We start from the raw sequence: 27,357 nt of genomic DNA, 5'->3' as shown, positions 1-27,357 counted from the left end.
AAAATCAATTAATTAAATATCTTTTTTACTTTTTAAAAAAATGAAATTCCTTTTATTAACATTTATAATCATTTCAATTTATGGATGTGTTGTTCAATGTGATGATGTTGGTGAATCATTCACAAAATTCAATATTGGATCTCAAAACTTTAAAAAACAATCAATGTTTTCTATTGAATTTGATATTGATGAAAGAACAATTATCTCATCAGTCAACGGAAGATCAAAGCATTCTGAAATGAATGCCACTCATTTGGAACAAATTATGGAAGTAATCAATAGTTTTAGAAATGGATTCCATGGTGAAAATGGTCAACATTTCTGTGAATCCTCTGATCCAGAATCAACCTCTACTTTTACCATTCCAGCTCAAGCCAATTATCCAGAAGAATTTTCTATTAGTTGGGATGAACCACGTTGTCAAAATATTCCAAATTTCATAACTGTCATGGATCAATATAAAAAGAATTAATTAAACCAAAATAAATAAATAATAACTTCCCTATGGGGAAGTAAGATTTTATTAATTATATTATATATAACATGTGTTGATTCTTTATTATTTATTTATCATTATTATTGATTTTGATTTTGATTATTATTGTTTTGATTATTTTCTTTAATTAAATGATTATATGATTGTTCAATGAGTGAAGCATCAGCCCAAATTGATCTTCTCATTCTTGAGAATTCCTTTGCCCAAGCTTCGGCGACTACTTGCATGTCGAGGACTGATTCATAACATCTCTCGCGGATCTTTTGGTAGTGATGGGGATTGGAAAAGATGTTGAATGCACGGTTGACAGCTTGGACGAAATCGCTGTGTTTGTGTGCTTCGAATGTGAATCCGTTGCCTGTTTCATCGAGCATGTTGTATTCAAAGACCGTGTCCTTTAGACCACCCGTCTTGAACGCAATGACGGGTGTGCCGGCTGCAAAGTACTCTTGTTGCACAACACCACTTGGCTCGAAAAGAGAGGGCATGAGACCAAAGTCTGAGCCAAGGTTGACGAGTGCACCGTCGCTGAAAAAGGCGTCAGGGTCGGCCCAGAAGCAGTTGGGGTACTGCTTGGACAACGCCTGCATACTCCATGCACACGACGCGGCGTAGGGATCCTTCATATTGGCCATACCGCCAATCAACACCTGTATCTTGCCCTGGTACTGTTGCACGAGCTCACGCATGGCGTTGAGGATCAGATGCACACCCTTTTGCAGGACGATACGTCCGACAAAACTAAAGATGGGGATAGTGTCATCGACATGGTTGAAATACTTCTTTTGCAAGATAGCTTTCGCTTCGCGATGGTCATGTGCGATGGTTGCAAGTTGTGTGCGACGCTCCTTTACACGAATACCGTTGGAATGAGCAAACGCCTGTGGGAAGCGATGCAACAGGCTGGAGAGAGGGTTGGTGCGCAGCAAATCATACAAGTATGACTTGGAGACAGTTCCCCAGTTGTTGCAGGTGAGTAGAGCGCATCGCGACGCATTGAGACATGGTTGATGCGAAGTGGGGTCCATGATAAGGTCGCGGTGTAGTTGATGGATCCAATTGAGATCGTCGCCGCCGTCGGGGTATATACGACCCTGATACGCATCCTCCAAGTTATGCACGAGATGGAAGAATGTAGTGCCATTAAATGTGGCGCCAAAAGCACCCGCACGCGCATACCCAGGTACCAGACCACAGAACCAGTCGTTTGTGACAATGACCGATGGCAGTAACCTGATCTGACACAATAGCTCGAGAGAGGCCTTGGCAAACAAGACAATAGTCTTGAGTTGGTGAATTGGTGAGCCGGAGTTATAGGGAGTTGGGAAATACTCAAAATGATGTAAAAAGTGAAGATGGATACCCTTGTCGACACCAGAGTGCACACCAACCTCGACCTTGTCCGGTCCGACATATGTGACGACGTTGCGCTGCCACTTGATACCCTCCTCCTTTTCCAAGTACCCTGTTCGTCCACCCTTTCCATAATTGTAGTATGGCGACACGATGTGTACCTCCACACCCAACAACATCAAACTACGTGTCAACTCATCCAACATGACACCTACACCACCGACCGTCGAGAATCTACCAATCTCTGGTGTAATAAATACAATCGGTCCCAATGTATTATGTTGTAAAATATCCTTACAAATCTTTGCAACTCTACTATTAATTTTAATTTGTTGTGGTATAGTTGTTGAAGTTGATGAAGATGAAGATGATGATGAAAATGTTGGACTTACTAAAATATTATTATTAATATTTTGATCATTATTATTATTATTTTGTTGATTAAATCTTTTTGATAAATAATCCAAGTAAGCAATAATTTTAAAACCATCAAATGAACGTGTGAGATGGTATAATACTTGTTGAATAAATTGAGCAAAACTCTTTTCATTGTTGCCCGAGAGATTAGAGACAATGTCGTCGATTGACACTGCAAAGTCGTCGACCGATGCCAACCCCTTTTTCAAAATCGAGTAGATGAGATTGTTGGAAGGATCGACATTGTCGGCCAGCAGCTGCTTGAGACGTGTCATACTGTGTTCGTAGAGCACACGGATGGCAGCCGGACTCTTGACTTGGTGGTAGACACCCCAGCAAATACTAGAGTATCCCGGCACGACGACAAAGTGTTTCTCATAGAGCAGTTCCTGTTGTGAAAAGTATTGTGGTGGGTTGCTGGGATTGATGAGATCAATCAGACGATAGATGGTGGTTTCCTCGGTAGATATCTTGGCCAACGGACTACAATCGACGTAAAACTCAGTGTCGTGGTTATCAAAGTTGATGGCGATGATGGCCAACTCGGTGCCTGAGAAACGAGCAAATCCAAACACGCGGTCGTGCCATCCCTGTTGATGGTAGCATAGTAAGGGGATCATACCACCACGACGCAACAGTGTATGGTTCTTTCGCAGTGACACACGATGTGCATAATGTCCGCGGATCTGTGGGTACTGTAGTTGGAATGGTGTCGACGACATACCCACCTTGACACGGCTCGAGTGGATGTCGACGTGATAGTACCAACCTTGTTGCTCGCCAATATAAGTGATTGGAATCTCTGGCAAAAAGTAGAGCATATCCACAGCTGCCCACGCACCAGCGTTGTATATCTGCAAGGGGTAAGGAGAGTGATGAGTGGACGACGGGAACAAAATGATCGAGTTTTGGGGATACGTAGTCATACGCATCTCATAATAATCATACAGTGCACGCACACTCGAACGTTGGCGTAAATCATACACTATACCATCCTTGCTAATACCCTTGTCAAAGACCGATGCCAATGCACGTGGTATGGCACTAGAATAGGGAACTAAACCCGAAATAATCGAGTGTAACTCTCTCTCCCAATAGACCTCTGCCAAAAAGATAAAGGTTGGGTACTGATTCCAAATCTCTCTTGTCAACTTGATAAACAGTGGATTGGGGTAGAACAGAGTTGATTGTTTGGGTGATGGCGGTGTCGTACCCCAGTATCCAAAGTTCTTACCCTCTTCAGACGGCGACATGACAATCTCACCATCAAAGATTTGTTGGTTGGAATAGTGTGGTTGGTCATCACTGTCCAAACGATAGAGTTCGTCGAGATTGGCACGGAATATGAGTGGACAAGTATGACCGCCGTCGACGCGAATACCATCTACACCACGCTCACCCCATCCCAACGTCTCGTTGACCAGTGTCTCCCAAGCCGACAACTTTCGCATATTAATCTGCACGCAATCGGGCCAAGTAAACTCGCTCGAATCCGTTCCCTCTAATCTGCCCAACTGACCTTTAGCATCGAGTGTGTAACAAATCGAACGATTATACTTGCGATGAGCTGCTCTCGACGACAAACGAGTCGTTGAATCCACCACCAATCGAATACCCAATTGCTTGGCTTTACTAACCAGTTGTTGGAATAGATTCGATCCTCCAGTTGCACGATTAGGTATTTCTCTATCGGTCGGACAGAATGGATGTGAGTGATTCAATCTCTCCAACAATCCCATCACATACAACGTCGTCACACCATCCATATGATATCCATCCAAAGAATCTATCAAGTTTTGTAATGTTCCTTTCTTTTGAATCTCTCCTCTATGTGAATCCCAAACTGCATCTTGTAAATCTACCCATACCTAAACAAACAAACAATTAATTAATAAACAAGTACTACCATATATCATTTTCTTTTCATTTCTTACTTCATGCATAATTTCTTCACGTAATTTTGGATGAACAATAAATCTACCTTGAATAAGAGTTGATTCTTGATTGGGGATAGTTGTTTGAGTTGATTGTTGAAGGGTTGGTTGGATGGCGGGTAATTTGATTTTGTAGGCGTTGAAATCAAATGGTTTGTAGAGACCGGTGCTTGCAAGCTCGACGAAAATCCAATCATAGTAACCGGCACGATAAAATGAGGAGGGAGCTTCATGGTATAGTTTGGTGCCACTCACATCGACTCGTGCCTTGTTGCGAGTGAATATTGTGGCACTGTTGTTGAGTTTACCAGCCTTGTTACTAATCGACGGTGTCACAGTCAGCACATAGATACGATTGAGTACGTCTTCTGGAAGTGGTACTTCAAGATCCAACTCTACACGGAACGCATCACCAATCACACGAATCACTGGTTTCAAAGGTGACTCTAATTGCCAATCATGTGAATCATAGATAACGTTGAGTAGACAAACCGAACTTTGACGCACCGATGCAAGGTTATGTCCCATCAACCCAACTGCCAACCTTTCAACATGTTTCAAAGATTGGTGATCCTGAACCAACACCAATCCCAATGCATCATCAATCAATTGTTTCATAATTAATTTCATTTGTACTTCTTCTTGTTTTGATACCATTATTGATAGTTGATGTTGTTGTTGTGTTGTTGGTTGATGTTGATGTCCATGTGTAGGAGTAGTTGTGGTTGTAGGAGGATACATACGTCTCAACTGAACAATCGTGTTGAGGTAATACTGATACTTGGAGTCTGTCCAAACATGCTTGGAATACTCTTTGACAAGCTCGCCAATCTTACCAACAATCTCGTGATGGTAAAAAATATTAACCGACTTGACCCAATGATGAAAGATATGTTCGATCCAGACATTGGACTTTTCCTCAATCACGGACTGTATCTTGTCGTGCAAGAGTTGAATCAGTCTCGACTCTAACAAATGGTCTAATCTACCACCAGACTTTTCAATCAAAAGTAATGAGAATAAATCAATTGACAAGTCGTCTGCTGACTTTTCACCATTCACATTACCATTGACAGTGTATGTGAGGTCAAGCCAAGATGGTAATACTTGGTCGGTCATAGTTGAGATGTTGGTGATTGGTTGCACCGACTGACCATGATGATTGGCTGCATTTTGGTTGCTGTACGTTGCCTTGAATGAACTACTCGCTGGTACAATAGTGTTGTCAATGGCAGGTGCCAAAGTGTTGATTGGTGCTGGTATACCAATCGATGAGATTGGAATAGGTTTTGACGACGACGACGATGAAGATGATACTGATGTTGACATCATCATCCCTCCTGCAACTTGACCAACACCCATATTTGGTGGAGTTGATGAAATTAAATTCATACTATTATTAAATGAAGATGAAGTTGAATGTGATGAAGGTGAAGTGGTAATAATAAGTGGTACTTGAAGTGGTTGTGATGACGATGACTGTTGAATAGTAATTCCAATTGGTTCACTACTATTATTATTATTATTATTATTTGGTTGATTTAAAGTTGAACCTCTCATTAGACCACCAGAAGATCTTAACATTTGTTGTGATGATGGTGAAGATGGAAGAGCGATGTTGTTGTTGTTGTTGCCAACACTACCAACCTGCATACTCATACTATCATAGGTTGGGGGACCACGAGACGAGGAGGTTGGAAAGAATGACTCGGTCAGACGAGTGGGTGGCATACCCTCGCCGTACGGGGAGCTAGAGATACGCGACATGCTGCTCGTATTCGACCCATACGACGCGGCCGATGTTGGAGGTGACATAAGACTGGCCTGTGGAATAGGGATGGACGTTGTCGACGACGACCCAGACTGACTCGACACTGGCGAGCTCATTGACATTGGCAGTTGGTTTGGTGAAGGTGCCGACAAATTAACAAACGATGTTCCATCTGGCAACATGACAGGATCCGTCTCAAAATTTGATGGTAACTTGTTAATATTTGGATTAATCGTCGGTGAATCATATACATTTCTTGGGACTTGTTGAGATTGTTGTTGTTGATGTTGTTGATATGATGGTGGAGGTGGTTGGAGTGGTGGTAATGATGATTGTTGTCCGGATCTAGACTGATCGTATTTGGATGATCGTTCAGCCAACTCTCTCAACCCTTGTGGTAGCTCTTGTTTGGCAGCACCTTGTTGAGCGAGTAGTGAAGACAAGGAGAATGAGCTACCCCCACTACTAGCTGTTGAATTAGATGTTGAATTTTGAACCATTTTAACAGGTTGTTTCTCTGGTTTAAATGATGACGACGACGAAGATGAAGAGGATGATGAGGATGAACTACTACTACTACCAGACCCATTCGTCTCTTTATAAAGAGGAGTAGGTTGACGTAACTCTAGTGAGGTTGGTGAATCTAGTGCACCGTTACCTTGTTGTGCACTCGTGTTGTTTAGGACGGGTGAGCTTTGTGATGGGGTGACGGGTGTTGATTTGATGGCATCGACTACGTTGAAAGGCTGGCCTGTCTTGGGGTCGACCTGCAGCTGCTGCTGTCCCAAAGGTGGTGCGAGGGCACCCAAGTTATTGGAAGACAGAGACACTGGGTATTTACCAACACTCGCCTTGTTGCTGGCACCCTCTACACGCGACAATAACAAGTTGTTCCCCGACGACACGGAATCGTCGGCATTGGCAGCTGCTATCCTCTTTAGCAGCTGATGATACAATGTGCTGTTCAACAAGACCTGGTGCACTTTGAGAATGACGCTTGACCAGTTGATCAACACCTCCCCACGCTCTCTCCAACTGGCCTGGATCTTTTCTTTCAACTCTTGATGATTGTCGTTTAGTATACTGAATAATGGGTCGTCTTGTTGGACATGTTGACGTTGATCACCACCCAGTAATTCCCAAGAAGGCGATTCAAGTCCTTGAAATAAATCAACTCGAAAGACTTGATCTCCCACATACTTGCTCACCAACTTGCTAATTATATCCTTGATTTGTTGTAGTTTGTTTTCATATTCAACGGCTGAAGAGACTGTTGAAAAGGATGATGACGATGACCCAGACTGGCTAGATGAGTCTCCACCTCCACCGGACCCACTACTATTGGCACTGTGCATCTGTGGAGAATGTACTCCACCATGTGGTGACAATGACTTGAGGTCATTTAAATTATCCAATAGATTTAATGATATAGGTATCTTGATGTTTGTAGTGGTAGGAGTCATTGATTTCGAGGAGGAGGTCAAAGTTGATGACGATGATGACTGGTCAATCATCAACTTTTGAACCAAATCTTCAATGTTTTGCATCTCTCTCTACAAATACAAATATATCTATAATGAAGAAAGGAATAGAAAGAAGAGAAAGAGGTAAAAGGAAAAAGGAAGGTTGAAGGGAAAGCGGTTTGATCCAACAGCCAATCAAATCAAAAAAAAAAAATCTCAGAGTTAGCCAAAGTTCATTTTTTGAAGTTCACCATTAAAATGGGAAATTAGATATTATATTAATGCTATGACTCTTCTAATCTGTCTATCTCTATCTGCTACTAATCTACTCATCTCTCCCTTCCTTCTGCTCTACTCTTAGGTCTTGCTTGACACGAACCTTTTATATATAAATACAACAACAACAATTTAATAAATAACTATTTAAAATAAATAAATGAATATAGATATCTATCTATGATTGGTATTAGTCAATTATTCCCTTTTCCTTTCTCTCTTTCTCTCTTTCTCTCTCTCTTATGATAGATAGATAAGATAGATAGATATTAGATGATGTCTGTATAGTATACATACAGATATATCTTATTTAAAAAAAGAAAGATAGAAGATATCTCTATTTATCTTTTATCTTTTAACTTATTATTATTATCTTTCTTTCAATCTACTAAGACTGAACTTGAACTGAACTGAATATCTTCTTGTCTTTTAAAAAACAAAAAAGAGAGATAATAATGAATAAAAGAGAATGAAAAAGAAGAAGAAAGAAAATAATTATTAATAAATTAAACCAGTTTCTTTTTTTTTCCCTTTTCAATCAAAAGGATGGATCTGTCTCTCTTCTTTTTAGTAATAGTGGTGGTTGGAGTTTGTGGGCAATAGAGAGGACCCCTCAAAAGCTTGCTGTGATTGGTGAGCCCTTGAAAGAAAAAGGTGGTGAGATATTCATAGCTATCCGTTTTTGGAAAGTAATTTAATTTTTGTCAATGAACTCCTTTTGTCCCACCTCCCTGTCTAGACGAACGAATAAAAAATCATTTAATTTTATTTGTATCTCTACACGAACGATTTATTTGTTTGTTTCTTTATTTCTTTATTTTCTTATTTATGACATAGACCCCAAGTTTATCTTTCTATCTCACTTCTTGTCCTTTTTCCTCTTCTCAATATATGGTGAAAGATATATAAGAAATGAAATGAGTTAAATAATAAAAGAGATATTTGTATTTGTTTAAGTTAACTTTGTTCCAATGATAGTGTGCGTTTGTATGCTTGTGTATCTATTGTTTAGTGTGAAGATATCATTCTCTCTGTGCAGCAGTCTGACGTGAACAAGACGACTTTTTGTTTTTTTTTATTTTTTTTTTTCTAAATGATTTTTTTCTTCTTGCTTGCTCCCAATTGCTCTGTCAACTAGAATTGCACCATTGATCATCATTACAGTGTAGCTATTCTCTCTTCTTTCATACATACAACACAAAAATGATGAACGCTATCGTCAAGAAGGTTATTACACCACAAGTTGCATCACAACTCAGATCTTCATTCGTCAGATCATACTCGACTGTTGCTCCAAAAGAGGTATGATCAACAAAGAACTATACACACGACACAACAAGACTATATACATACAACATAATATACAACATAGACAGACAAACAACAACATAGGACAGACAGATAGTAGATAGAAACAAAGACTACAGACAACAAAGAAAAGACGACATAACATGAAAGAAAGAAAGAACTTTATTTTAAAAAAGATATACCAACAACAACAACAACAAAGATGTACATGGTTAAACAAAGAAGAAAGAAGAAAGAAGAAAGTGAAAAGAGGGAAGGAAAAGAAAAAGAGATATATCAAGTGATAGATAGAATATAGAACAACCACCACAACAACACAATTGGTGTCAAACAGTGTTTAAATGAACCATCATGATTTCGGCAGAATAATAATATCAAAACATATAAAGACCAAAAGATGATGATGATGATGATGATGATGATAATATTATCATAATGTAATATATATTCTAATATTAATCTATATTGTTGTAATTATATTTATTCATTAGGTTACAGTTCGTGAAGCCATCAACAGTGCTTTGGAAGAAGAAATCGAAAGAGATGAGAGAGTATTCTTGATGGGAGAAGAAGTAGCTCAATACAATGGTGCCTACAAGATCAGTAAGGGTCTCTGGGACAAGTTTGGTTCAAAGAGAATCGTCGACACCCCAATCACAGAAATTGGTTTTGCCGGTATTGGTGCTGGTGCTGCCATGTCTGGTCTCAGACCAATCGTAGAGTTTATGACTTGGAATTTCAGGTATGAAAAGAGAACAAAGACACTTATCCATTGCGATTGATTGATTGATCTATCGATGGGTATCCTCTTTCTGAAAGTAATATATGATATCTAATCTAATTTATTTTTGATTTTAGTTTACAAGCTATTGATCATATTATCAATTCATCAGCCAAGACTCATTACATGTCTGGTGGTACTGTTTTCAACCCAATTGTATTTAGAGGTCCAAACGGCCCACCAACCTCTGTCGGAGCTCAACACAGTCAATGTTTTGCTGCTTGGTACGGACAAATCCCAGGTCTCAAGGTCATTGCCCCATGGTCAGCCGAAGATCATCGTGGTCTCCTCAAGGCTGCCATCCGTGACGACAATCCAGTTGTCTGTCTCGAATCTGAAATTTTATACAACTACAAGTTTACTCTTTCACCAGAGTCTCAAGACAAGGATTTCCTTTTGCCAATTGGCAAGGCCAAGGTTGAGCGTCAAGGTAGCGATGTTACCATTGTCGCCTTTTCACGTATTGTCACTCAATGCTTAGAGGCTGCTGAAATCCTCGCCAAGGAAGGCATCAACTGTGAGGTCATCAACTTGCGTTCCATCCGTCCACTCGACACTGAAACCTTGGTAAAGTCCATCCAGAAGACAAACAGAATGGTCACTGTCGAAGAAGGTTGGGCTCAACATGGTGTCGGCTCTGAAATCGCTGCCCAAATGGTTGAAAACGCTTTCGACTATCTCGATGCTCCAATTGAACGTGTTTGTGGTGCTGATGTAAGTCTAAACAAAAAAAGAAAAGAAAAGAAAAGAGAGAATATATATATTTATTGAATTTTAATTAATCCTTTTTTTTTTCTTTTTTTCCTTTAGGTCCCAATGCCATACGCCAAGAATTTGGAAGATAATGCTATGGTCCAAACTCAAAATATTGTAAACGCAGTCAAGAGAGTTGTTGCACGTAAATAAATAAATAAACATAGATAAACTTACCTCTTTTATTATCAATTTAAACTTTTAAAATTTATTTTATTTTATTTATTTATTTATTTAATTAATTGTTGTTGTGTTGGTCTTTGAGTAATTTTCTAACTTCAAAATGGTCACCATATTTCATATCTTTTATGATCTTTTTAAGTGATTTTACAGACTTGGTATCTGTGCCAACAAACTGTGGAGGATCAACTTTACAATATCATAGTACCCACCCATCATTTGAAGCTTTATCAGTTTTACATTGATCGATGATCTATTTTTTAATTAATATTAATATTTATTTATTTATTTAATTGTGATGTCTTCATTCTTGGTTGACACCGGCAATTGAGGTTGTGTCTATCTCCTTTACATCTTGTGGTGCTTTAATATTTTGTTCCTCCTCCTCCTCTTCTTCTTGAATACTTGATTGGTTTGCTTTGGCTGTTTTCTGAAGCGTGTGTAGAATGGTGATATAATGACGCAAGTCGACGATGACCTTTTGTTTGTAAATTTCACTTTGGCGAATTTGTTCTATATTCTTGATGAAAAGTTGTCTGAGAACGATTGGGAGAAAAGTGGTAGAGAGAGCAACTCCTAGTGCCTTGTAGTTGTTTCTTCCCAGAATATAGGTGGTTATTCCCGTTAAGAGGTTAACCACATATACACTCTTATCACCCAGGTAATCCATATCCAACAAGAAGGCCAACGAGGCAAGTTGTAATGGGGCAGGCACCACTTTAGTGCCAACGGCAAGGGACGATCCCAACGCCGTGAGGAGCATTGTTTCTTTGAATTCAAGCATCCAATTGGGAATGTATCTTCGGTAACGGTATCCACCATATGTTTCTATTTGTGAGAGTGGCTCTTCGATATCACCATCGCTGTATCTTGACGCTAAAATGTTGGCAAGACGGTTGAGTGTTTGATCGATCGAGTCGTATGTCCAGCCTCCGGCATAGAGGGGTTTCAACTGATGGTAAAAGGAAAGAATATTTTCAGTTGGAAAGGTCTCCAATGGAATATCAGGTGATGTTTTTGCCAAGAGCGCCAACAATATGAATCTAACATTCTCAGTCTCTATTTGTTCATCGAGCACGCTGAGGAAATTAAAGAATATAATTTTCTTTTTAGGTGCTACATTTTACAAAAAGATTATTAGTTAGTTGTAAACGATCGGTACTGTTATAACAGTGAATAATGTATGTTATGTATGTATGTATGTCTGTTCATACATTTAGCTAACATGATTCTCCAAATTTTGATAAGATTTTGAATTAGAGGGTGACCAAGAAAACCTTGGTAACGTTCTGCCAGCGTTGGAAGAGGGCTCTCTCCTTCTTCAGATTCAATCACCACATAGAGCAAGCTGTGTAGGAAACGAGCAAGAACAATCATGACACGTCCCAAATGAGGTTCTAATTTGATCATTGCATGCTTGCTGTGCTCTAACCAAGCAGCGATATGTTCCAACAATGGATGATCCATATCGAACAACATAGCTATTCCCTCTGCACCTGATTTGGAAAGTTCCATCATGTACTCTGCTATCTCTAGAAACTCATCCATTGTTTCATCAGTGATTGTAGAAGTGCTTCCTGGGTTGTCTTTTTAGAAAGAGAGAGAAAGAACAAAAGAGAGGAATGATTAGTTAATTTACACCATTAGCGCGCATACACACAAGTCGGTACTTACAAACAAAGCCCAACCATGCAGTCGATACAGAAGCAATAATAATCTTTTCCTTTGACGAAAGATGTCTTACAGTATTCAAGAGTGAGTACGATACATTCTTTGAGATGCTCTGAATCGAATGTTTGTTCTTAAATGCTGCCAATCTTTCTAATATACTCGACATGATTTTGATTGATATCTATCTATCTATCTTTGTTCTTTATCTGTTATGTGTTTGTGAAAGACGAGGGATCACATGGATACGATAAACAGACAGGAGAATATTCGAATGGTTGCATTCTAACAAAAAATTGTCATAATGGGGCGATCGAGAAGACGTCGAGTCTCTGATATTTTAGTTAAGATTACTAAATTTCCCATGTAAATTTCAGATATTATTGCTTTTAACAACTCTCCTGCATATTTGTCTATAGATTAGTCTTCAAGAGTGACAACAAATTTGATCTGGAAGGGGTTCACCCCCCCCCCCCCCCCCCCCTCCGATCTAGAGCCAAGCGAAGACGCTTCTTGAATGATATTAGAGAATCTATTTTTTTAATTAAATCATTTTATTTATTTTTTTATTATTATTATCAATTGTAAAACTATGATTGTTGTTTTCATTTTTCTAAAGCTTTTTTTTCTTTGGCAGCAAATGGATATGATTTCAAAATCTTGTATATCCTTTTGACATCGATAAAAGAGAGCAGTATCCATCTTTTTGATTACTATTCTTTGCAAACACATCAAACAGTTTACCAATGATTGAAGGAATGGAGGCGACCAAGATGGACTTTAGACTGAATTGAGGGTAGATTATGCATATTGGTAGAGTCAAGTACAGACTCTTTAATATTATTCTTGTCCATATCGAAGAATCAATTCTTTTTTCAAATTGACCGGCACAACATTGCATTGATCAAGTGTGAGCAAGGTATGATACCATTTCAATGTTTCCTTTTCTAGCAGGCTCGTAAATAACCATTCGAGAGTATCTGGAAGATTGGGGGGGTGCCTTGATGCTCATAAAGGTACTTTGCAACATCCAAGTGCCCATTTTCCATAGCTGTCTTTTCCATAGCATTATATTTTTTTTGTACAATGTCAATGAATCCATTATACAAGCTTTTTGCATTGCTATGTGTTTGAAATGTACATATTTGAAAGAGCAAATCAATTTGACAGTTGAGAGATACCCATATTTGCAAGCCATGTTGATTGCGCAACTGAGAAAGTCATTCGTTTCTGTCTCTTCTATTGATAATATCTCTTGATTTTTTATATCATCCAACGTTCTTTTAAAATAGGTGATTAATGCTTTCAAATAATCCAAATCAAAGTCAACTTGAGACCATTCAAATAGATGATTGAGTGTGTCCAATGTTGCATTTTGATGACAACAGTATTGACTGATTACTCTTCTTCTTCTTTTAAGTAGTATTTGATTCAATCCGATGGTAGATAATGTTTAATATAGTGCCACGGTAACCCAAACTTTGATATCATTCCAAAAAGAGGTAACTTGATGATATCTCTTCCGACTAATGATCGTTGTCTACCATCATTACTTTTATTTTGTTTCCTTTACCTTGATAAGGATACAATTGTTTCGTTATACAATATATGATTAAATATCAATTGTCTAATGTATATCGATCTAAATATACAATTAAATGTAGTCATTATACATTCAACTATTTAATAAAAAAAAGAATGATGCAAATTTTTGACTTGAACATCTAATATTTTATTTTGTTAAGAAAAGATAATTTCAATTTATTCCATTTATTTAAATTAAATCAATGATTGTACAAATATGAAAATATATGAAAGTCATATTGATTGACAGATAGAGTAGATTTGGAGATCATATCACATTCCATTTCAAAGACAACAAAAAAAAAATCTCAAGGAGTGGGTCTTCTCAAGAGTATCTATCGTTGAAGTTACTTGAATAAATTGAAAACCTTCCGAGTTGGTAGGTTGAGTGGAGATGGTTGACATCACTTGGAGTCATGAGAGATCTGGTAGTACCAAGATTGGTCGGATTTGGTGACACATTGATTACATCACTGTTCAGGTCAATGTGAGATATTTGCAGGCAATGGTGGGTAAAAATAATTTTTGAGAAAGATAATACATGGAATTTGGGTGATCTATTTGTTTTGGCTCTTTTGCTTGTGCTAAAGCCATTTCCAGTAAGGTGGGTGGGTGTACATGTACTAGATTACGTGTATGAAATTGAAAAATGTAGTAGACTCTCAATCTATATAAAAGTCATTGCCAAACCAAAACTATTGAGATATCAAAACATTATTAATCAATCATACACACACGCACAACAATTTTTAAGTAATTTTATCTATCTATTTTACAAATACATATTTATTGTCTTTTTAAAAAAAAATGGAACCAAAAGAAGTTACCACTATGAAAGCTGCTGTTATTGTTTCAGCTGGTATGTAAAATATTAAATTTAAAGAGATTCATAGTAATAATAATAATAATAATATTCTAATATTCTAATATTCAAATATTATTTCTTTCCATTTGTATTTTTTTTTTTCCAATTTTCTTTTTATTTTTATGTTATTTTTGATTTTTAGGAAAATGGGAGATTACTCAAATACCAATTCCACAAGTTGGAAAGGGACAGGTAAGAGTCAAAGTGATGGCATGTGGAGTGTGTCACTCTGACATGATGATTTCCAGTGGTGCCGTTGGTAATATTTTCCCAAGGGTACCGGGTCATGAGGTGGCTGGAATTGTCGATGCCCTTGGTGAGGGAGTCACAAGATTCAAGATTGGTGATCGTGTAGGTGTTGGATACTTTGGTGGAGGTCACTGTGGAGAATGTGAAGATTGTTTGGCTGACAGCTGGGTCACTTGCAAGAGTGCTGGTGGGTGTGGTTTGACATTCAACGGTGGGTATGCCGAATACACAGTTGCACCACACGATGCATTGGCTCGTATCCCAGACGCCATTGATTTCCTCCAAGCCGGTCCATTCTGTTGTGCAGGTGTCACAGTATTTAAATCAATCCGTGATTCCGGTCTTAAAGGAGGTGATTTGGTGGCAGTCCATGGTGTTGGCGGTCTCGGTCATTTGGGTATCCAGTTTGCCAGAAAGCTTGGGTATGAAGTCATCGCCGTTTCATCAGGTGACGAGAAAGAACAACTTGCCAAGGAACTAGGTGCACACCATTACATCAACTCTTCACAACCCGATGTTGTCGGTCGTTTGAAAGCTATTGGTAGTATCAAGGCCATTATGTGCACTGCACCCGCCAAAGACTCAATCGAGGAGCTCTCCAAGGCTCTTGGGTCAAATGGCAAGCTTTTACTCTTGGCCGGTATCCTTGAAAACATCGCAGTCAGTCCACTCTTGCTCATTAGCAACAATCAATCTGTAATAGGATCCTATTCGGGTGATAGTCGTGACACAGAGGCCACCCTCAAGTTTGCAGCCAACCAAAATGTCAGATCAATGATTCAAGTCTATCCACTCGAGCAAGCTGAAGAATGTTTAAAGAATATTTCCAAAGCTAGATTCCGTGCTGTTTTAAAGATTGGTGATTTCTAAAATCAAAAGTAAATAAATCTTTTAGAGTTTAATATTACAATTATTTTTTGTTATTGGTTTCAAAGAGGTAGATTATCTTGTTGTTGCAGTTGTTTCAAATGATTCTCGAGTAGTTGTATGACTTCAAAATGACCGCGGTCAGGTATTCTAGATTGTGTTTTTGCCAAGACTCTTGAATTGATTCTATTCCCTCTGTACCAACAAAATGTGGGAGAACCAATTTTTTTTTTTCAAAAAGTTGTTATAATCTTCTAAACAAACCATTTTCTGGGTATAACCTCAATACATTATGACATAGCCTCCAGGAGATTTTGGTTTCTTAAAACCAAAACCTTATGACATTTTTAAAATTTTACACTTGAACTTGACAGCTTCATCGTGTCCATGTATTGATAATGTTTGAAGTATTTCTTCATCACATTTCTCTTTTCTGACGTTGATTAGAAAAGATGCCATTTCAAAATGTCCTTTGGTACAAGCAGATTGAAGAGCTTTACTTGTGCATCCTTCACTTCTATTAAAATGTAAAAACTAAAATAAAAGTATAAATGGGTTAGAGAATATGGATAGGGATATGGATTTGTTTGTTGTTTATATATATACTTTGACAATTTCGAAATGATTATTTCCAGCTGCCCAATCCATAGCAATTGTAGTTGCACCTTCACTACGGTTGAAATAAAGTAGTTTTACAATATCAATGAATCCATTATAAGAAGCTATTTCCATTGCTGTGTTGTCGAGTTGTACATTCTTCTTTACTGTTGAGTGTATCAACTCGACAGTAGAGAGTAACCACTCAAACATGCTTGATCCATTGCCCAATCGTAAATACTATTATCCTCTGTCGGACATCTCTTGATGATATATTCCAATATATCTTTTCCTAAACGACCACAAAGACCATCTCTTTAAATACTCCCAATCAAAGTCAACGATAGCAGACCATTCAAATAGATGTTGGAGTGTATCCAATGTTGAATTGGGATGATGACAGTATTGGCTAATCACTCTTTTTCTTCTATCGAGTAGTATCTGATTACAATCCGATGGTAGATAATGACAAATAAACTCCCAAGGCATTGCATAGATTGATATCATTCCAAGACGAGGTAAGTTGATGATATCTCTTCCTTTTAATGATCGTCCTTTAGAATGACTAGTCACATGATTGAATACCAATTCTCTTATGTATTTCACTCTAAATACAGAATGTGAATACTATAGTCGTAGTCGTCATCTTTGAATAAGAAGAAGAATTTGTAAACTAGTATTATTGCTGGTCGCATCAAACTTGGTGGTTGAAAAAAAAAAGAATAGCTACTTAATTGTTTTTTTTTTTTAGAAACTTTGGAAACAAGCAAATTACTTTATTATTTTATTTCCCAAATAACTTCTTGAATTGGCCAAGTAAACCTTTACCAGCTATGGCATGTTGATGTTTTTGTTGAAGTTGTTTGAAATGATCCTCTAGTAATTGATAGACTTCAAAATGATCGCTATTTTTCATTTGTTTTATGACTCTTGTAAGTGATTCTATTGATGACATGGTATCTGTGCTGTTAACAACAAATTGTGTGAGAGCCAACTTGACAATATCATAGTACCCAAGAGACGATACCTCTAGCAGTAATTCCTCACTACATTTCTCTTTTCTGACATTGATTAGAAAAGATGCCAGTTCCAGATGTTGTTTTAAAAAAGAAGATGAAAGAGCTTTATCAGTGCACCCTTCGCTTCGATTAAAGTGTAAAAACTAGAAACAAAAACAAAAAATAAATACATATATTAGATATCATATCCCACAAAAAATATATATATATGTATATTACATACTTGAACGATTTCAATGTGTCCATTTTGAGCTGCCAAATCCATAGCATCGGTTGTTGCACCTTCAGTACGATGCTCTGAAAGGAACTTTACTACATCAATGTAGCCATTTCGAGCAGCCCTATTCATTGCCGTGGTCGTTGCACCTTCACTACGATGCTCATGAAGATACTTTACAATTTCATAGTGTCCATTTCCAGCTGCCAAATCCATAGCATCGGTCGTTCCACCTTCACTACGATGCTGATAAAGATACTTTACAATGTCAATATGGCCATTTTGAGATGCATAATCTATAGCTACTCTTGTTGCACCTTCAGTACGATGCTCATGTAAAAACTTGACTACATCAAAGTGGCCCATTGCAGCGGCACCAACCATCGCTCCTCTTGATGGACCTTCGGTCCTGTTGAAATGTAGTAGCTTTACAATATCAATGTACCCATTTTTAGCAGCACAATCCATGATGTCTTTTGTCCAAATATCACTCTTCTCCTTGTAATGATCATAAAGTATTTGGAAAATATCTAAACGACCTTTATCAAGTACTTCTTTTAAAGTAAAATTGAAACATCTTACTTTGAGATTGTTGATTAGATATAATACCATTTCAATATCACCATTCCTAGCAGCATATTCTAGAGATCTTACACATCCTTCAGTACGATGCTCACAAAGGTACTTTACAATATCAATGTGTCTGTTTTGAGCTGCCCAATCCATAGCCATGGCTGTTGCACCTTCACTACGATTGAAATGAAGGTACTTTAAAATTTCCAAGTGGCCGTTTTCAGCTGCTAAATCCATAGCTCTGTATGCACCTTCACTACGATACTCTGAAAGATACTTTACAATTTCAAAGTGTCCATTTTTAGCTGCACCATCCATAGCATTGGTTGATGCACCTTCTGTACGATGCTCTGAAAGAAACTTTACAATTTCATAGTGCCCATTTTCAGCTGCATGATCCATAGCATAACAACTGCATCCTTTATCACTATTTTCATGTAAGAACTAAATATATTTAAAGGATGTTATCAATTAATATTAATATTAATATTATTATTTGAAATATTCAAAAGTACATACTTTAACAATCTCTAAATACCCATGATCAGCGGCATAATTTAGAGCATTCCTTGTACCTCCTCCATTTATTTTATCAAAAAAAATAACCTTTACAACCTCTAAATGACCATTTTGTATTGCTGCATCCTACATAATTGTATTAAACAAAAAGAGAGAGAGATTGAATTAGTTATTATTTCTTTTCTTTTCTTTTAATGTCTTTTTGTTGATTCAATTTTATATTCTTACCATTGCATCTTCACCCCATTGTTCAGTTCTATTATCGAGTATATATTTTACGATGTCAGTGAATCCTTTACTACAAGCAATATACATTCCTATCTCTTTTAATTGTACACCTTTAAAGTTTGAGCAAATCAACTTGACAATTGATAGATGATTGTATTTGCATGCTTGCTCCATTGCCCAATCAAAAATGTAATTCTTTTGAGGACATTTAGTAACGATGTATTCCAATTTCTTTTCATCTCTAATCCCTAATCTATAACCATTGTCCTGTAAATACTCCCAATCTAATTCAAAGACACCATGAGACCGTCCCAATAGATGTGCAAATAGATGATCGAGTGTATCTGATGTTGCATTGGGATGATAATAATATTCATTGATCATTCTAATTCTTCTTTCTAATAGTATTTGATTACAATCAGTTGGTAGATAGTGTCTAACAAAGTGCCAAGGCATTGCATATCTTGATATCATTCCAAAAAGAGGTAACTTGATTATATCTCTTCCTTTTAATGATCGTTGTTTTCTACCATCACCACCGTCTAATTGCTTTGTTAAATCATTGATGTGATTGAATACCAAATCTCTAATGTACTTTGCTCTAAATATACAATGAAATGTGTTTGTTGTTGTTGTTGTTGTATTCATTGTGTTTGTTGTTGTTGTTGTTGTTGTTGTATTCATTGTGTTTGTTGTTGTTGTTGTTGTTGTATTCATTATTACTATTACTATTATTTGTTAATACAAAAAGAGAACTGATATTTTTTTTTGATTTTTTTTTCAAAACAGAAATAAATAATAATAATAATAACACAATTTGAAGTATTTTGTTTTGGAATTAAAATCTATTATTTAAAAAGCTTTTTGAACTTGCCAAGAAATACTTTCTTTTTGGTTGATTCTTGCACCTGATGATCAAGTAAATGATTCTTGAGTAGTTGTCTGACTTGATTTAAATGTTCACTCTTTTTGGTTTGTTTCAATATGGATTGAATTGATTCTATTCCTGTGGGACCTACAAATTGTGGTAGAACCAATTTGACAGCTTCATCGTATCTTTCTTTTACTAGATATAATAATCGGTCTTGGTCACATATCTCTTTTCTGACGTTGATTAGAAACGATGCAATTTCCAGATTTTCTTGTTGAAATGAGAAAAGTAAAGCTTTATCAGTGCATCCTTCACTACGATTAAAGTGTAAAAACTGTATAGTATAAACAGAATATAAAAGGAAGGAGTGAGTACAAAGTGATGATGGATTATATTTTATGTGATTTTTGTTTGATTCAATAAATTATTACATACTTTAACAATTTCAACTGAAGTTGTTCTATCCATTGCATTGACAGTTGCACCTTCAGTCCTGTTTAAATGAAGGTACTTTACAGTTTCAATGTGGTTATATCCAGCGGCCCAATCCATAGCGTTGGTGGTTGCACCTTCACTACGGTGCTCATGTAGGAACTGTACAACATAAGTGTGGCCATTTTGAGCAGCCCCATCCATAGCCCCGGCTGTTGCACCTTCTGTACGATTGAAATGAAGGAACTGTACAGTTTCAATGTAGCCGTTTAGAGCTGCCCAATCCATTGCATTGGTCGATGCGCCTTCCGTTCTATTGGAATGAAGTAGCTTTACAATATCAATATATCCATTTTTAGCAGCTATATCCATCACCTGTGGTGTCCAAATCTTACTCTGCTCTTTGAAATGATGATATAGAAAATGAAACATGTCTATATGACCTCTCTCCAGTGACTCTATTAAAGTAAATGTTTCACATTCTACTTTGACAGTATTGACAAGATAAGATGCCAATTCAATGTTTCCTCTTGCAGCAACATATGATAGGATCAATGGGGAATAACCTTCAGTTCTGTTCAAATAAAGATACTTTACAATTTCAATGTGACTATTGCGAGCTGCCCAATTCATAGCATTCTTTGCACCTTCACTACGATGCTCGGAAAGGTACTTTACAATTTCAATGTGTCCATTTTCAGCTGCTTTATCCATAGCCATGGTTGATGCACCTTCACTGCGGTGTTCATGTAGGAACTGTACAATTTCAATGTATCCATTTTCAGCTGCCCAATTCATAGCATTGATTGATGCACCTTCTGTACGATTGAAATGAAGAAACTTTACAATTTCAATGTAACCGTTTAGAGCTGCCCCATCCAAAGCTTCAAAAGTGCATCCTATAGCTCTACTTTTATGAAAATGAAGAAGCTAAAATGATGATATAGATAGATTGTTAATATTGAAACAAATGTCAATGGTTATAACCAGCCATAATCAACCAATCAACTTACCTTTACAATATCTAAATGGTTATTGTTTGCTGCTCTATCCTACATTGATGAGGGATAGATAGATAGAGAGAGAGAGAGTTAATTATTAATTCTTTCAATTGTATTTATAATTTAAATTCTTACCATGGAAGCTTCACCCCATTGTTCAGTTCTATTGTCGAGTAAATACTTTACGATATCAATGAATCCTTTACTACAAGCTGTATCCATTGCTACACTTTTGATATGTAAACTTTTAAAGGTTGAGCAAATCAACTTGACAATTGATAGGTGACCATGTTTGCATGCTTGTTCCATTGCCCAATCGAAATAGTAATTCTTTCGAGGACATTTACTGACCATGTATTCCAATATCTTTTCATCTCTAACCGTTAAACAATAACCATTATTTTCTAAATACTCCCAATCAAATCCAACACCAGGAGACCACTCCAATAGATGATTGAGTGTATCCAATGTTGCATTGGGATGACAACAATATAGAGTGATCGCTCTTTTTCTTTTATCCAATAGTATTTCATTACAATCTTTTGGTAGATAATGACTTTGAAAGTCCCAAGGCATTGCATACTTTGATATCATTTCGGGTAGAGGTAACTTGATCATATCTCTTCCTTTTAATGATCGCCATCGACATAATTGTTTTGTTGTATTATAGACATGATTGAATATCAAATCTCTTATATATTTCACTCTAAATATAGATTGAAATGTAGTAGTTGTAGTAGTATTGGTAGTCATATTGCTATTTTATGTTTTAACAATACGAATATGCTACTAGTTTTTTTTTTTTAATTGTAGACCTTTTAATATCTGATTTTTTTTTGATTTTTTTTTTTTGTTAAATATTTTCCTTGAACAACAAGCTCTGTGTTTGGATACAAACAAGAAATAATAATTATTATTTTGTTTGTTTTAATCTTTAGTTTCCAATCCGAATATCCTTTGAAAAAAGCCAATAAATTGTTTTTTGTTTAACTCTTTTAAATGGATTTTGAGTAATTCTCTGACTTCAAAATGGTCGCTGGTATTTGTTTCCAATACCCTTTGGATTGATACTATTCCCTTGGGACCGACAAAATGTGGTAGAGCCAACTTGACAATTCCATAGTATCCACAAGTTGTTATATTTAGTAAAAAGCCTTCATCACATTTCTCTTTTCTGGCATTGATTAGAAAAGATGCAAGTTCTTCTCTGTCTGTACATTCTTGATTTTCATTAAATGGTAAAAACTATAGTAAAAGGATGTAGCTTATTGTTACTCTCGAGATGGTTTCAATTTTCGATCTTTACATTAATATGATTTACATACTTTGGTAAAGAGTACTGTCCTATTCATAGCCATGACAGTTGTACCTTCAGTACGGTGCTCATGAAGGAATTTAAAAACTTCAATGTGACCATTTTGAGCTGCATAATCCATAGCATACGTAGTTGCCCCTTCAGTCCTGTTGAAATGAAGGTATTTTACCACTTCAAAATGTCCGTTTCCAGCTGCCATATCCATGGCTCTGTTTGTTGCACCTTCAGTACGGTGCTCTGAAAGGAACTTGACTATTTCAATGTGCCCATTTTTAGCTGCTAAATCCATCACCTCTGTTGTCCACAATATTTTATCATTCTTTTTGTTGTTTGAAATATGGTTGTAAATAAAATGAAAGGTATCTAAATGACCATTCTCTAATGATTCCTTTAAGGTATCTAATTGGCATTTTATCTTGACAGTATCCACTAGGAAGGAAAGCATCTCAATATCTCCATTTCTGGCAGCATAGTTTAGAGCCTCTTGTGAGCACCCTTCAGTACGATGCTCCGAAAGGAACTGTACAATTTCAATATGACCATTTTTAGCTGCTAAATCCATAGCATAGGTAGTTGCACCTTCACTACGATGTTGATGAAGGTATTTTACCATTTCAATGTTTCCATTTTCAGCTGCCCAATCCATAGCATTATTTGTCGAACCTTCTGTTCTGTGCTCTGAAAGGAACCTTACAATATCAATGTGACCATTCATTGATGCCCAATCCATAGCATTCTTTGTTGCACCTCCTTTACAATTGAAATGGAGGAACTTTACAATTTCAAGATTTCCTTGATGACAGGCACTATCCATAGCATAGTTTGTCGTACGTACACCAAGCTCATGAAGATACTTTACCATTTCAATGTAGCCATTTTTAGCCGCTTCATCAATGGCATAACTATTGCATCTTTCAGTTCGATGTTCAAATAAGAACTATAGTAAAATGATTAGAAATTTATGACTATTGGGTTTGACCACACGAGTACTTACTTTAACAACCTCTAAATGGCCATGCTCCGATGCAAAATTAATAGCATTCTTTGTACATCCTATAGCTCTACTTTTATGAAAATGAAGAAGCTAAAATGATTTTAAGATAAATGATTTTAGTATTAATAGAAAAAGACTATTATAATTTATCCAATCAACTCACCTTTACAATATCTAAATGGTTATTGGTTGCTGCTCTATCCTACAATGCAAAGAGAAACAAGAAAGAGATCATTAATAAATTAATTTCTTGTATTTGTTAAATTTTCTATAACACTTACTATGGCAGCATCACCCCATTGTTCAGTTCTATTTTCTAGTAAATACTTTACGATATCAGTGAATCCTTTACTACAAGCTGTATACATTGCTATCTTTTTGATTTGAAAAGGTTGTAGTTGTAAACCTTTGAAACTCGAGCAAATCAATTTGACAATTGATAGATGACCGTATTTGCACGCTTGTTCCATTGCCCAATCGAAATAGTAATTGTTTAGAGGACATTTCTTGACGATATATTCCAATATCTTTTCATCTCTAACAGTTAAACAATAACCATCTCTTTTTAAATACTCCCAATCAAATTCAACGTTCGACCATTTCAATAGATGATTGAATGTATCCAATGTTGCCTTGGAATGACAACAGTATTCAGTTATCACTCTTCTTCTTCTTTCTGGTAGTATTTGATTTCTATCTTTTGGTAGATAGTGTTTAACAAAGTGCCAAGGCATTGCATAGATCGATATCATTCCAAGTAGAGGCAGTTTGATGATATCTCTACCTTTTAATGATGTTCTTTTTGTTGTTGTATGATTGAATATCAATTGTCTAATATATATCGATCTGAATATACATTTAAATAGAGTAGTAGTGGTTGTGGTTGGTGTAGTCATATTGTATAAGATTATTATTACTACAAATACAAACTAAAATAACTACAACTGTTCGATTAATTAAAGTAGTTTAGAGCATGCAGAAAAATTAAATAATTAAATTTTGTTTTTTGATTATTGGAAATACTAAATATAATTTAAATTTATTTTTCTGGGTGTTCTTCTTGATTATCTTGTGCATTATCATGATGCTTTAAATGATTTTCGAGTAGTTGACAAACTTCAAAATGATCACTATCTTTTAAATGTTGAATGACACTTTTAATTGATAGTTTTACCAGTTTATCTCTGGATTGCGATAGTATCATCTTGACAATTTCATAGTGTCCAAAGGTTGATGCAGTTTGTAGTGCATCTTGACTTAATTCCTCATTTCTGACATTGATTAGAAAAGATGCTAGTTCTAGATACCCTCGCTGACAGGCATACAAAAGAGCTTGGCTAGTACATCCTTCTCTACGATTAAAGTGTAAAAACTAACATATAGATAATATGAAAAGGAATAATAATAAATGGGTCAATTTATATTTGTGTCATTTCAATGATCTTTGTTTTGCATATTGATATACTACATACTTTGACAATTTCAATGTGATTATTCATTGATGCCTTGTCCATGGCATCAGCTGTTGCAGCCTCACATTTACTTTGGTGATGAAGGAACTTTACAATTTCAATGTGGCCGTTTTTGGATGCTGAATTCATAGCTATAGTGTTGGTTGAATCTTCACCAGGGTCAGTCATGTTGAAATGAATATACTTTACTATTTCAATATGACCTTTTTGAGCTGTCATATACATAGCTCTGTGAGTCATTAATTTTGCATGACTATGTTCACCCTCCTTTCCTCTATTGTTAATATAAAGTAACTTTACAATATCAATGTATCCCATGTCGGCGGCAATATCCATTAACCTTACACATATCTCTGGTGTCCAAATATTATTATCCTCCTCTTTTTGTTCCTTGAAATAGTTATAAAGAAAATGGAAAATATCCAATTCACCTCTTGCCAGTGCTTCTATCATTGTATCTGGTTTACATTCTGCTTTGACAGTGTTGACAAGATAGGATACTATTTCAGCGGTTGCATATTTAACGGCATTGTGAACCGCCACTCTTGAGCATCCCTCTGTACGATGCTCAAAAAGGAACTTGACAACATCCAAATGGTTATTCATCGATGCTTCATCCATAGCAAAGGATGTTGCACCTTCACAACGATTGAATTGAAGAAACTTTAAAATTTCAAAGTGACCATTCATTGACGCAACATCCATAGCATCGGTTGTTGCACCTTCACTACGATTCTCATGTAAATACTTTACCATTTCCAAACGGTTATTACGTGATGCATTGTTCATGGCTTTGGTAGTTGCACCTTCACTACGATGCTCTGAAAGGTATTTAACAATTTCAATGTGTCCATTTCCAGCTGCCCAATCCATAGCGCTGGTTGTTGCACCCTCACTACGATGCTCTGAAAGGTACTTTACCACTTCCATGTGACCATTTGAAGATGCCCAATCAATAGCATTGGTAGTTGCACCTTCACTACGATGTTGATGTAAGAACTGTAAATATGAACAAATTTGGTTATTATATGAATACTTTTACTCCATTCAATGCTTTGTTACAATACATACTTTAACAACCTCTAAATGGCCAAATCTAGCTGCGCAATCCATAGCACTCGTTGATGCACCTTCAGTTCTATTAAAATGAAGAAACTATTATTTTTGACAAAGATAATAAATATTAATATTAATATTAATATATTTAAATATAAATTAAACCAACCAACCAATCAACTCACCTTTACAACTTCTAAATGGTTACCAATAGCTGCTCTATCCTAAAAATTTAAAATATATATTAATAAATTATTTTAATTATTTATCGTTAATTCTGTTGCTTACCATTGCCTTTGTACTACAACCTTCAGTTCTATTCTCGTGTAAATATTTTACAATGTCAATGAACCCATTAAAACAAGCAGTTACCATTGGCATCTCGTTGAGAGGTGAACCTGATAGTTTAGTAGAGTCTATCAACTTTACAGTCGATAGGTAATCATTCATACATGCATTATTTAGTGCCCAAACCAAAAAGTCATTCTCTCCATCAACAGGACATGCCTTGATGATAAATTCCAATATCTCTTTATTTCTAATATCACGACCAATTCTTTTCAAATACTTCCAATCATTACGAACATTTTTCTTTAAATACTCCCAATCAAAGTCAATGACGGTCGACCATTCCAATAGATGCTGGAGGGTATCCAATGTTGCATTGGGATGACAGCAGTATTGAGTGATCATTCTAATTCTTCTTTTGATATGTACCAGAGTACAATCTTTAGGTAGATAGTATTTAACAAAGTGCCAAGGCATTGCATACTTTGATATCATTCCAAAAAGAGGTAATTTGATTATATCTCTTCCGACTAATGATCGTTGTCTACCATCATCTTGATAATTATCATTTGATGGTTGATAGCAGCTTTGTTTTGATATCACACCGATATGATTGAATATTAATTGTCTAATATAAATCGATTTAAACATACAATGAAATGTAGTTGTAGGTGTAGTCATATTATTATTTGTTTGTTAACTATAATATAATTTAGAAATAAAAAAGAATGAGTTGTCTGTGTCTTGATGAGATGATGGCTAGAAGTCATATGATTTTATTATTTTATTTTATATTTTACTTTTTGAAGA

The 27,357-nt window shown here is 36.3% G+C and overlaps 10 protein-coding genes across 10 annotated transcripts; 3 read left to right on the top strand and 7 right to left on the bottom strand.

The window, feature by feature from the left end:
* Positions 1-40: 40 nt before the first annotated feature.
* On the top strand, positions 41-472 carry DFA_04402 (uncharacterized protein; the record flags this gene model as incomplete). Its single annotated transcript, XM_004360078.1, has 1 exon — positions 41-472. The coding sequence occupies one exon, from the start codon at positions 41-43 to the stop codon at positions 470-472; it is 432 nt and encodes a 143-aa protein (XP_004360135.1).
* Positions 473-576: 104 nt separating this feature from the next.
* Positions 577-7,767, bottom strand: gtr2 (alpha amylase domain-containing protein; the record flags this gene model as incomplete). Its single annotated transcript, XM_004360077.1, has 6 exons — positions 577-1,024; positions 1,209-1,237; positions 2,110-3,068; positions 3,501-4,134; positions 4,201-7,524; positions 7,720-7,767. 6 exons carry the CDS (start codon positions 7,765-7,767, stop codon positions 577-579), a joined length of 5,442 nt encoding a protein of 1,813 aa, XP_004360134.1.
* Positions 7,768-8,913: 1,146 nt separating this feature from the next.
* Positions 8,914-10,705, top strand: pdhB (pyruvate dehydrogenase E1 beta subunit; the record flags this gene model as incomplete). Its single annotated transcript, XM_004360076.1, has 5 exons — positions 8,914-9,012; positions 9,195-9,260; positions 9,510-9,760; positions 9,877-10,513; positions 10,610-10,705. The coding sequence occupies 5 exons, from the start codon at positions 8,914-8,916 to the stop codon at positions 10,703-10,705; spliced, it is 1,149 nt and encodes a 382-aa protein (XP_004360133.1).
* Positions 10,706-11,036: 331 nt separating this feature from the next.
* DFA_04399 (uncharacterized protein) lies at positions 11,037-12,569 on the bottom strand (the record flags this gene model as incomplete). The annotated part of the gene is made up of 3 exons (XM_004360075.1): positions 11,037-11,848; positions 11,947-12,318; positions 12,407-12,569. 3 exons carry the CDS (start codon positions 12,567-12,569, stop codon positions 11,037-11,039), a joined length of 1,347 nt encoding a protein of 448 aa, XP_004360132.1.
* Positions 12,570-13,052: 483 nt separating this feature from the next.
* DFA_04398 (uncharacterized protein) lies at positions 13,053-14,578 on the bottom strand (the record flags this gene model as incomplete). Its single annotated transcript, XM_004360074.1, has 4 exons — positions 13,053-13,269; positions 13,486-13,812; positions 14,004-14,042; positions 14,526-14,578. 4 exons carry the CDS (start codon positions 14,576-14,578, stop codon positions 13,053-13,055), a joined length of 636 nt encoding a protein of 211 aa, XP_004360131.1.
* Positions 14,579-14,791: 213 nt separating this feature from the next.
* On the top strand, positions 14,792-15,968 carry DFA_04397 (zinc-containing alcohol dehydrogenase; the record flags this gene model as incomplete). The annotated part of the gene is made up of 2 exons (XM_004360073.1): positions 14,792-14,843; positions 14,992-15,968. The coding sequence occupies 2 exons, from the start codon at positions 14,792-14,794 to the stop codon at positions 15,966-15,968; spliced, it is 1,029 nt and encodes a 342-aa protein (XP_004360130.1).
* Positions 15,969-16,301: 333 nt separating this feature from the next.
* On the bottom strand, positions 16,302-16,697 carry DFA_04396 (uncharacterized protein; the record flags this gene model as incomplete). Its single annotated transcript, XM_004360072.1, has 2 exons — positions 16,302-16,499; positions 16,572-16,697. 2 exons carry the CDS (start codon positions 16,695-16,697, stop codon positions 16,302-16,304), a joined length of 324 nt encoding a protein of 107 aa, XP_004360129.1.
* Positions 16,698-16,805: 108 nt separating this feature from the next.
* On the bottom strand, positions 16,806-22,175 carry DFA_04395 (uncharacterized protein; the record flags this gene model as incomplete). Its single annotated transcript, XM_004360071.1, has 9 exons — positions 16,806-17,169; positions 17,363-17,556; positions 17,805-18,815; positions 18,891-19,016; positions 19,119-19,840; positions 19,993-20,184; positions 20,421-21,351; positions 21,435-21,473; positions 21,558-22,175. 9 exons carry the CDS (start codon positions 22,173-22,175, stop codon positions 16,806-16,808), a joined length of 4,197 nt encoding a protein of 1,398 aa, XP_004360128.1.
* A 174-nt stretch (positions 22,176-22,349) lies between these two features.
* Positions 22,350-24,627, bottom strand: DFA_04394 (uncharacterized protein; the record flags this gene model as incomplete). The annotated part of the gene is made up of 5 exons (XM_004360070.1): positions 22,350-22,667; positions 22,748-23,674; positions 23,732-23,821; positions 23,895-23,933; positions 24,013-24,627. 5 exons carry the CDS (start codon positions 24,625-24,627, stop codon positions 22,350-22,352), a joined length of 1,989 nt encoding a protein of 662 aa, XP_004360127.1.
* A 143-nt stretch (positions 24,628-24,770) lies between these two features.
* Positions 24,771-27,228, bottom strand: DFA_04393 (ankyrin 2,3/unc44; the record flags this gene model as incomplete). The annotated part of the gene is made up of 5 exons (XM_004360069.1): positions 24,771-25,103; positions 25,204-26,202; positions 26,275-26,358; positions 26,445-26,483; positions 26,548-27,228. The coding sequence occupies 5 exons, from the start codon at positions 27,226-27,228 to the stop codon at positions 24,771-24,773; spliced, it is 2,136 nt and encodes a 711-aa protein (XP_004360126.1).
* Positions 27,229-27,357: the final 129 nt, after the last annotated feature.

The sequence above is a fragment of the Cavenderia fasciculata genome (genome assembly GCF_000203815.1).
Source record: "Cavenderia fasciculata unplaced genomic scaffold Scf_Dfasci-G-o-33e01.r1-3, whole genome shotgun sequence".
Classification (NCBI taxonomy): domain Eukaryota; phylum Evosea; class Eumycetozoa; order Acytosteliales; family Cavenderiaceae; genus Cavenderia; species Cavenderia fasciculata.
Note: the sequence above shows the minus strand (reverse complement) of the source record. Positions and strands in the feature narration are given on the sequence as shown.